This window comes from Opisthocomus hoazin, chromosome 1 (genome assembly GCF_030867145.1).
Source record: "Opisthocomus hoazin isolate bOpiHoa1 chromosome 1, bOpiHoa1.hap1, whole genome shotgun sequence".
Lineage (NCBI taxonomy): Eukaryota > Metazoa > Chordata > Aves > Opisthocomiformes > Opisthocomidae > Opisthocomus > Opisthocomus hoazin.
Genome location: NC_134414.1, coordinates 26645520 through 26656619, shown reverse-complemented (window position 1 = coordinate 26656619; position 11100 = coordinate 26645520). Strand labels below are relative to the sequence as shown.

The 11100-nt window shown below is 41.3% G+C and overlaps 1 protein-coding gene across 1 annotated transcript in view; it reads left to right on the top strand.

The window, feature by feature from the left end:
• Positions 1-215: 215 nt before the first annotated feature.
• The window catches only part of FLT3 (fms related receptor tyrosine kinase 3), a 30112-nt gene continuing 19227 nt past the window's right edge, over positions 216-11100 (top strand). The window contains exons 1-8 of the mRNA XM_075416248.1: positions 216-234; positions 773-897; positions 2543-2745; positions 3536-3651; positions 5939-6056; positions 6930-7066; positions 7687-7826; positions 7906-8059. Of these exons, the coding sequence (XP_075272363.1) occupies positions 216-234; positions 773-897; positions 2543-2745; positions 3536-3651; positions 5939-6056; positions 6930-7066; positions 7687-7826; positions 7906-8059 (1012 nt within the window). The remainder of the gene's footprint in view (positions 235-772; positions 898-2542; positions 2746-3535; positions 3652-5938; positions 6057-6929; positions 7067-7686; positions 7827-7905; positions 8060-11100) is intronic.

Sequence of the window (11100 nt, the reverse complement as noted above, 5' to 3'; positions counted from 1 at the left end):
TGCCTTGTTTGCATCCTGGAGGGGAAAGAGTGTAAGACTGAGAATAGCAGCTCAAGCGAAGAAGCACCTGACCTGGCCCTCACTTGCAAGCTGCTGGGGTGCACAAATCTGCATCAGGAAGGCTCAGGAGGGTCTCCAGCATGTCAGATCGAATACAGCCTGTCCTGGAGAGAAGGGAAAGGGAAGATTAGAGCTTGAGTCCTGGGGTGAGCTGAATGTGGGCTCTAAAGGCAAGTGGGGAACTTTATTTTGCCACTGCTCTGAGCAGGAGTGAGGGGTGCTTCAGGAGTGTTTCTGGCCTGGACACTTCCTTAGTGCTGGTGGGAGGGATGGTGCATGCTCATCCTCCGCCTCACACCAGGCAAACGCTGGCCTGCGGCTGCAGGGTTTGGTGCTGCAGGGCCTTTCAGACACGCTGATGCAGAAGTGAGCTGCAAGAGGGAGCCTGGGTTTTGTAACGTGGTTTCTAAAGGAGACTCCATAACCCATAAAAACTTTTGTCTTTAGACATTTTCTGCAATATTGTGGAACGTAGTTAGAAGGTGTGATGTATCTGTGCTTTTGAAAGGTTCTCTGAATAGTGCTTTCACTCATTTCCAATACACAAATGCAGAGTTTGCAAAGGCACGAGATATCTGCATATTACTTTTGCCTTTTTTTAAAAAAGATGTAATCTTTCTACAGTTTTGTTGTATTTTATTTTTATTAAAATTGTTATCCCTGACCAGAGAGGTAGACGTGATTACATTTGTTTTCTATTTCTGTTTTACAGTTCTCGTTATGACAGCAGTTACTTCCACTTCTGCAATGAATCAAAATACATCTGAGATTAAATGTGTGTTTATCAGCTGGAAGGTTGAAGGTTCAGGAACACCAGAGACATCAGTATCTCCTAAGGTAATCTAGGAGAGAGTGAGTTGCTTATGAAATATTCTTGTCCATTCCAGAAATACCTTCCCAGAAGCTTACAACACCCTAAACCTTCAGGCTGTAGGGATGTCACAGTCAAAATAAACAAAGTTAGGCCAAATATGACTACAGAAAGTTAGATGGAAATATGTATCACAATTCATACTTTGAAACTGTAAATAGATAAGCATCGGTTTTCTCTAAAACTGAGTTTTTAATTACTGCCTTGATGCTGTCTCGTATCAACACACCTGAATATTGCTGAGTGTGGCTGGAAAGGTATCGATGTGAAAAACTATGTGCCCTAAAGAGAGGATTGCCAAGGCCGTGGTGTGAACCCGTGGGCTGCCATGGTGGGTGTGAGCCACAGCTGCTGGGACTGATGGGGAAGCTGCACTACCCTCTGTTCCCACCACCAAAGCCTGTCAGTCCCTGCCTGTTTTAAACCTTGACTGAGACTTGAAAGCTGCAGAGGGGATCAAATGTGGGGTTTATTTTCTTCTCTTTTGACTCGAAAAAACAGAAGGCCGAGAAGAGGTGATGTGCAAATAAATTATAAAGCAGCCAAGACCTGTGATTAAAATATTTCCTGAGGATTCTTGTTTTGAGATAGTCTTATGAAATCTTTTTAATTCCTGGACAAATAAATCAGTAATTCAGATAACAAATGAAGGTAAACCACTCAAAGCTGTGCTGTGCTTGTATCTGACAAGGCAGAAGATGGCTGTTACATCTAGATACTTCTCAGATCAAGCCAAGGGAAAAAGACGGAGCAAGGAATGAGAGGAACCAACTGGCCAAGCACAGTCTGGGGCAGAGGGTGCAATGAATTCCATCCTTGCATAAATTTACACCAAATGAATTTCATCCACCAAATTAAAGAAGATATTTATGGCAGGTCTTCACATGAAACTATTTACTTGTCATCTTTTGCTGCAGCTAAGCTGAGAAACTCATTAATAAATCTGTGGCTTTCAGAATGACTGTGGAATATTCGCTTTCTGTTTCCAATTCTCCTTTATGCTTACACAGTGGTGAGGAAACGAAAGGTGTGAAGGCGCCCAGCCCAAACGTTCTCTACCTAGTAAAGCCCTCAAGGAGCTGAGGAGCAGTCTAGCGAGATGATGCAATGACAAGCAGTGGGATGCTAAAAAAAAAATAGTTCTGGCCCTGCTTTTGCCTTGAGATCACAAACAGAAAGTTTGTATTATAGTTCTCTGTCTTCCTATGGTTTTACATGAAAGGAAACAAAAATGAGAGTAAAGAGTAGCCTCTATCATTGAGGGAAGTTACCCTGTTTCTGGCTAAAATTGTTCTGTGATGTCCATCTAGAGAACAGAATTAACTAATTCAACAGGAATCCTATAGTGTTTCCTCGTGCAGTAGAAGTCAACATATTAATGAATGAGTTTGACAGTGGAAATGAAAAAAATCTAAACCGAAACCAAACAAAATGAAGATATGATTAAGGTATTATATCAGTATAATTTGTACTCATATTTGGGCATTACGAGACATTACTAATTTATGAAAGCTTTTCCAGAAAACCATCCTTTAAAAATATTTGAATGCAAAAAAGCAACTAAATCTAATTGCTAATAAATATGAAACAATCTGTCCTCTTGCATTGCAGATTTCTAACATTTTGAAAGATCTTGGGTGTTACTTGAATTCTCAAGGAACAGAGAGCATCTATGAACCGACCAAAAATGTGGAAGTTAATGTGTTTGAAGATATTGAATTAAGAGTGATAATGAACATTTCAGAGATCACTTCATGCTTTTGGTTCTTTACAGAAAGCCAAGCTTGTAAACCTTCACTGGACTCAGAGAATCAGTAAGTCAAGGGATGTGCTTGATCAAAGAACCTTTAAGAGATCATTTGTTTTAGGATGTAAATGGAATATTTTCTATGACTGTGTTTGCATTTAATTTCATGTTATGCATTATCTTTTTAAATGTTCTAATCTTTCTTAACTGTTGTCACCTGGCACCACATTGCTGATTGTCATTTAGACACAGACACACACAGAAATCTTAAAGCCAAGAATAGTTTGAAATCAGCTCATTCTTTTAATTTGTATAGCATCATGCATGGGGGTCCCCAGGGACTTTCTGACATTGATCAGTGTGAGCTTTGCAATGCTCATGTGAGGCAAATATGGTGATTTGATAGTCAAAGAAACCGAGACATGGAGAATTACGTTACTTGGTAGGGTCCCACTGCAGATCAGGAGGAGCACCAGCCACAGCACCCTCATTCTCACAGCCAAACCTGGGCTGGAACACAAGGCTGGATTGTTAACTTGCCCTGCAAAACATGCAGCAAGGGACTGTATGTAAACTTTTCCCTGTGGACCTCCCCAGCTGTCCTAAGCTCAGGAATTCCATCCTTCCCAATGCTTGGTGGTAAGCATGTGCTTGGGTACCTGAGGCTCTAAGTTCCCACGTACTGCTTGTGTAGGAAGATACACAATGAAGACACTTCAGGTTGAAGGGCACGATGTAAATAATGAACACTAGTATCTCTGAAGTGTTTTTGCAAGAGCTAGAGAGCTAACATTTTGTGGTGTCTGCTGCATATCACCTTCTAGATAACAAGTGCAGCTTTATCTTCCATTTTCCAGATATGTTGCGTCTTTGGCTTTTTCCCAAATAAAAGAAACACAAGCTGGAAAATACACCCTCTCAGTCACAAGTGAAACTGGCAATTACACAGTGGTTGTGCCTATTCTCATCCGAAGTAAGTATATCTTGTACGAAAAAGGTCATTCCTTCAACAGGTTCAAGGGGAGAGGCTCGAGTACAATCAAAGCAATGAAGCTCTCACGTGCTGCATTTCAAGCATCTTCCTAGATTTGCATAGGACTTGGAGCTGTTTTCAGAGGTTGAAGTCAAAACCACAGATTGCGTGAGAGTCAGCTTTCTCTAGTCAATAAACCATGCAAATAAACAAATAAAGATGTAAATGCACGGCAGCTCTCTTCTCCCCTGTGAGAGATTCCCCTCTGTGCCAAAAGGGACAAATCGAGGCGGCTTTTGTGTGCTCTCAGAGTTCACAGGCTAGATTTGCTTGCTCACATCTTAACCTATTTATTTTCAGCGTTGCTGGCTGGGCTGTTTTCTGGACCAGATCAGGACATCCCTTTTATTGTCTGGTCTCTGGCACTGCAAAGTAACGCCTTGTCCCACTCTGCCCCTGCTCCGCCTGTGCCTGCCACTGGGTCTCTTGGCACTGCTCTCACAGCTTGTCCTTTCACAATTCTGTGGGCAGCAAGAGGCGTCACTAGGGAAGCGGAAAGACAAGGTCCCTCTTCTCAGTGCCAGCCTTTACTTGTGTATTGGGTTTTAGGGTAAAGTGCGTCAGCACTGCAGCTGCACAGCACAAGGGTGTCCGAGAAGCTGAGATTTTAGCTGCTGTTCACTGCTCGTGACAGAGCACGTGCAAGTTGTAACTTTTTGAAGGACTTGCAGTGGGAGCAGATTTGATTGAATTTTCTCAAGGATCACACAAGAGACATCACTGATGCAAAGGCAACTGCTGCAACAAAGTTCAAGATTCTCTTTCTAAGTAGGGATGTCCAAGAACATCTCAAAAGAAAAAAAGACCCACATTGGCATGATTTTTTTTAACCGAAGAGAAATACCATAGTATTTTATCTAGAAAGGGACAAATTTAAAGATAAAATAAAAAAAAATGTAAAAGAAAATTCAAAGAAAAGAAAGTGAAACATCAATCCAAACAGCTAGAAGACTGGCAAAGTTATGAACAACCCCTTCTAGAGGCAGATTTAATAACACTCATCATTACTTGCCTTGTTTTTAATAAACCGTGACTATTCATAATTTTTTTATTCTTTCTTTATTTGCTTTTAAAATATTTCTTCTGTTTGGCTTTTTTCTCTCTCAGGTGTCAGAAGTGTCACCTCCGGTCTCACTTTGCTTTACCTGAAGGCCTATTGCATGTCTCAATTATAATCTTAACAGCTTCATTGAGGCGACAGCATATTAAATCTGTAATTAAATATTACCTTTTCTAGTGTATCAATTAGGCTTTAGAGGTAAAAAATGTTATTACATCTGCAAGCAAGAGTAGTCCGAAACAGTCTTGATAAAGATCTTTTCCATATCAATTGCATGGTTTGCATTCTCTTTGCTCCTGTGAATCTAATATCATAATTACATCTCTCACAAAATCCTTCGGGCTAGATGTGAATCCTTCATCTGAAGTGTGAATCTCTATTGGTGAAAAAAACCCCTTCTAGGCCCAGCTTATAAGAGAGAAATGAAGAAAGAAATTAAAACCCAGAAGTATTAGTTTCACCTTAGCATGTCACCTTGCAGGCAATGACTCTAAAGAAAAAGTCACTCTTCTGGGTGGAAGCCATAATTTGAGTGGAAGATGACCTAAAACCAGACTTGGTGCTTTTCATTTTGAGTCAAGTCTTTGGAGTTTTAATACATTTAATTTTTGTGCTTAGTCCAGGTCTGAGCCTGACAGATTTGTTGGGAGTTGTCTAGGAACCTTTTCCCCTCTAGGTTACAGATACAGGATAGAGCAGGCTGCTGGTTGTCAGAAGTCGTTATCACCCGTTGTTTTTTGCCTCATGTATCTGATCTGACTGAGTAGCAGGCAACGATCCCATTTTGTGTGAAGATTTTGTAGTCTCAACAGATACTCCACCAAAGGCCGTGGGCTTGGGATGTGATTTCGAAAGGTATCTGTGCTCCTGCCCAGTGAAATTAATAGCAACCACAGCAAATTGACACCTTTCAGTATCAGTCTGAGGATTATCCTCTGCTGTATAGAGGCAGGCCTTTGATACGGGGCAAGTTGTGCATTTTGCAATCAAGGCAGAGAAGCTCGTGAGACCAACCCACAATATCCCCAGGGCAGGATTGTTTTCTGTTCCCTCAGTGCTGAAACCTCCTGAAACAAATTACAGCCCTGTAACTTCATTACTATGAAATGAGCAAAACAGTTTCAAAATTATTTCAGCATTCTTAAACATTTGCATTATTTTTAACAGAGAAACCAGGCAAACCCTATTTCAGGAAAAGGGGAAAACCAGATGCTATCGAGTGCGTATCTGAGAGCTACCCGCCGCCCTCTCTGGAGTGGGTATTTTGCAAAACACCTGAAAAGAGGTATGGTGTATGCTTGAATGGATGTTGAATCTTTAGACTGGAAGTTTACATTCTTCTGAAGAAGGAGGAGGCTTTGTTCTGCTTAGTGTGCACAGCGAGCTGGGGAGATAGCAGAAGAAGAGCTTTGGGGTCAGAATTATTTAAGATGGGCTCTGCTGGGTTGCGCACCCACGTGCTGGTTGAAAACCTGTGTCTGCATGATCCTCTTTTCGGGTGCTGCAAAACATTCTTCTCAGAAATTTTGGCTGTTGTGGTCTTTTGGAAACTTTCAGCTCTTATTCCAAAGAAAAAAAGTTATTCCAAATTCTAGTATTTTCATGTCACCAGAGCAGATCAAAGGTGTCTTGTTTCCCTCTAGCTTTTCATGTTTTTGGCAACATGAATGCATTAGAGCTGGGAAGATGTTACAAAGGATCATAATTTTCTGAGCTAAATTATTTTTTTTCCATTCTATTAATATAGAAAGTTGATTCTAATAACAGCAGGAATACGCCTTTCTCTGCAGTTTGGCAGTCTGGGATCACGGTCTCATAATGGCTGCTGGATTTGCAGCAGCTCCCACCACCAGGAACTTAGAGATGTGGTGTGAAAGTTCAACCTCTATGATTTCACTCTGGTCCGGATTTTAGTCACAGCATTACCTGTCTATGAGCCAGCTTGAGCGTATTCAGGTCATTTCAGCTCATATATTTTTGCCTAGGCTGTGACATTTTTTTTTCTTATCTTCACCTTTTCTAGTTCCTTTTTATTCAGCTATGTAAGATCCAGTTTTCCCACTATTGTTTGCATATTCTCATGGCTTGGAGGTTTATCAGATTAATTTGCTTAAGGTTAACCAAATGAGTCAATGAATAATTGTGCTTATAATTGCAGTTGCCCTCATAAAATGCACGGAGAAACTGGGGAAATAGATGGCATACAGACGGTGCAACATGAATTATTTCAAACTTATGTGTGGTGCTGTGCAGTTAATGACCTGGGCAGAGAATGCACCAGCCTCTTTACAATAGGTAACTTCCCTCTAAGATTTACTTACACGTGAGCTGGGTCCTGCCACTGTAATTAGTTGCACTGCTCATCTGAGCACGCTTTCCTGGCTAAGCTACTTGTTTGTAATCACTGGACCAAATCTAACAGTGAATGTGATTGCTCTGTCTCACATTTAGACCTTAAATTCTAACAGCTATTTGTGGTCTCTGTAAAAAATGTCTCGCCCTTCTACATTTTCTAAACATTTGTGATCTTTTTCTGAATGCTTTTAGGACAGTCTTGCAGTGAAACGTCCTTCCAAATGTTCTTAAATATATAAAATTTATAAATAATTGTAAATGGATTTATAAATTCATGTTTGTTTGTCTGTTTTTTTTAAACAAACCTAAGCTGAGCTCAGCTCTGTGCTGAACTGTGCCCTATAGATATCTCTTAAATTATGACAAAAATTGGTTTGAGACATCTAAATCAATCAAATTTGTGAATTTCATGAGTAATGAGTTATTTTCCCAAATTCTAATTATCATTACAGTGTAAGAATGGATGTCTATATAGCGTTAGCAGAAAAAATGTTCATCTAACTGAGCATTTTTCCAGGCAAAATAACAATTATTTCAGTGACTATGTTTTGATTTTGTAGATTTAAGTGAAAGACAAGCAGCACCTTTACCTGAATTACTTCTTAAAGTTGGGGAACCATTGCTGATCAGATGCAGAGCTGTTTACCGTAATTATAAATTTGGAATAAAATTATCTTTTGAAAACAAAGAAGTTGCGCTGGTAAGACGACAGGGCATATTTTAAAACACCTAATACTGGGCACTGTCAACTGACTAAATGGGAATCTCTGTTGAAATAGGACCGCCAGTTTGAAGAATTAGAGTATCAAACAGATCGCTCAGCTATTCGGATCCGGTATGCGTTTGCTTCAGCGGCAGGAAGAAGCGATAGTGGACGTTATACCTGTTCCTCTACAGTTCATCCGAATCAAACTGCGTTGGTTACCGTTCTAGGTAATTCCAACCCCTGGTGTTCAATCTGTCCCTCGGTCAGTTGTTTTGCTTTGTTTTATGCAGCAGTTCTTTTCTTGCAGATGTGCAGTGTATGGTTATAGTTCCTTTTCTAAGGAAAAAGTCTGTTTGCACTTCCTGGCAGTCCAGGAAAGCGAAGAGATTAATCTGAACTGAGTCCTTCTGGTACCTGAAGATAATCAATCTTTTCTTTATGTTGCTTTTAAAATAATTCCCATTAAAAGACTGTGCTTTTAGAAGTGAAATGAAATGGCACTGTTTAGAGGTCTAGTCTACATGACTACATGTCTATATGGTCTGGAATGATCAGTGACTGGTTTTAGCTAATATGAGACAGAAATGTCCTGCTGTGATGCCAGCTGCTGTGAAAAGCTGCAACCATGGCCTCAGCCTCATCCTCACCACTTGCTCCCACTCCATCTCCCTTTGCTCATGTACAGCACCTCCACCCCACGTTTGCTGCACCTTTGGAGGAGGGGAGGTAAGGCAGAGGTCCTCGTGGCCTCTGCTCTGATGTTTTGGATGGTCCCATCAGGTGCTTGTTGCTGTTATACAGAAAAAAGCAGACAGAAAATCTGTACCAGGCTTGACCTGGGTCCACCAGGAAGGAATCGAACAGTTGGAAGGTTCTTGGTGGTGGGCTGTTCCAGTCAAAACCCAGAACAAATGAGAAATGACCCTTTCCTCTTACGGTGGGGAGACTGACAAGTGGCCATCTAGGTTTGCCCCCTTCTGGGGAAGAATTTTAGCTCCAAAACATGTGGAACTTGTAGCAGAAAATAAATGAAAACTTTTGTGTTAGTGGAGAATGCAAGTCCAGAGAGATGATGAGTAGGGAGTGCTGGCAGAGCTGGCCAACTGCCATGCGGAAGCGCTGCTGCAGCTGTGATGGATCTGAAGGAAAACCTGAAACTAGAGAGACAACTACTCCAATGTTATTGTTTGCTCTGCGTGTCTCATGCTTTCCAGGCAGTGAAGGGAACCATCCTCCTAACACCAAGCTACTCAAGGCCTGAAAGTTTTAAAAATCAAAAGCATGCTAAAGGAAACCTCATTCTACTTAAGCAACATGTTGATTTAAAAGCCATCGGTGTTGGATTTAGTCCAGAACAGCCTCAGCTGCAAACCTTGCTTCTCAGATGAAAAAAATATGCAAATAGGCTTAGGTCTGGAAATACGGCATAAAAAGAAAAGCTGTAGCTAGGACTGTGCTGCTGGAGTAGACACTGGGAGTAGTTTTCTGACGGATGTCCCTGAAGACGGAGTCTGTAGCCCCGAGAACAAGGCGCTCTAAAGCACTCACCACCTGTTTGACCTTAGATGTAGTTGCTCTCAGAGGTTATACCTGGGCTAGGAATTGTAGGAAGTGAGAATACTTACCCCAGTCTCTTCATAAATTACTTTCCCAGTGCAATATCCTCTTTTCAGCTCCTGCGTGCCACTGAGCAGGAAGTTCTCTCATCGTTTACAATAAGTGAGTACGATACCTGCGCATTTTCTCTACACACATCTTCTGAGTAAACGGGCAGGTACAGGTGAGGGGGTAGTGTGAAGGTAGGGCAAGACCCTCTTCTTTCTCAGTACTGGTGCCCAGTTCAGAAATAGTGGCTTCTTGGATCCATTCACTGTCGGGTGTGAGTACATGGCACAGTAACAGCAGACATCTGAGTCACTGTCCCTGGCAGGCTGTATTTCTGAGAGACGTATTCTTTGACTGGGAACCGCCAAGCTACAGTGATTGTCTGTACCCTCCTTAATACCCCTTATGCCAACAAAAGTTCTGAGGGCTCATTGGCTTTGCTGATGAAAAAAAATCTGTTTGTTTACTTACATCATGGATTAAACTCAAGGGGATGCTGTCATACCTAGCTAACAGCCATGCTTCTCTCTCCAAGGTTATACAGGGACATCCTGTGATTCTGATCCACCCCAGCCTTTAGCCTAATGTGCTAATAACAACCATTATTGGTGCAAATTTGTGCTAACATCCCAGGTTCAACTTTGGCAGTGATATAGATACAGATTTCACTCAGTTGTCCATGTCATACGGTCACAGTTTCTGAAATGATCAGTGTCCTACCTTTAAACCATCACTGTGCAGAAGTCAGCACCCGTAGCTACACTGGGAATGGTCGTGACGTAATGTAACTGAGAGAAAACTGCTGTGGTTGACACACACTGCATTGCCTGGGGAGGCAGGCGAGCATAACTACATTGGTGAGTGGTCTTCTAATCTCTGACAATGCCTTGCAGCCAGAGAGCTCTGGTTTGCTCTTTGCTAATTGATACTTCACTAGTTCATCCCATCTTGTGTAGCTGGCCAGGTCAGGCAGGGTGGTTAGGCCACTTCAAAGCATAGCAGAGATCACACCAACAGCTGCAGCTGCAGGGCTCTTTGTTTCTGCAGTTCTTATGCTCAATTTCCACCAGTGTTGAGTAAAGAATATTTAGCACTACACAATCTTGATTCAGGAATATGCAAGCTATTTTGCAACATTGGTTAGGTTTAAAGCAACAGATAAACAAAGATGATAAATACAGAGACATGAAAGCTTTGATTCCAGTCTCAAGAATTTCGTCTCACCTCTCTGTTGTTACTGAATAATCACATTCACTGTTTTTCTGGCAGAAATACACTTAAACCTGCCAAAAAATTATAAGCCAAGTAATAGTGTACTATTTTCTTTCTCCTTCAAGAAATAAACTACTTTTTCTGAGTTGTTTTCCAGATAAATCGCATACCCTGCTCCAAGGTCCTTGTGTGCTCTCTGGAGAAAGCCTTTACTCTTGGCTGGCTGTGTTAACGATACACACAGAGATGACGTTCTGCCTGGAAGGATGAGGTCCAAAAGATGATTCAAAAGTTGAAGGTCTGGTTTATAAAACCAAGAAGCCTTTAATATCAACAAGTAGAATAGTCATGAAAGGAATTGCTTCTTGTTTTAAAATACTGAATTTTTTTGTGGTTTATATGGGAGTTTCCAGATAGTATTTTTTAAACCAGTAAGCTAAACAGAGATGAA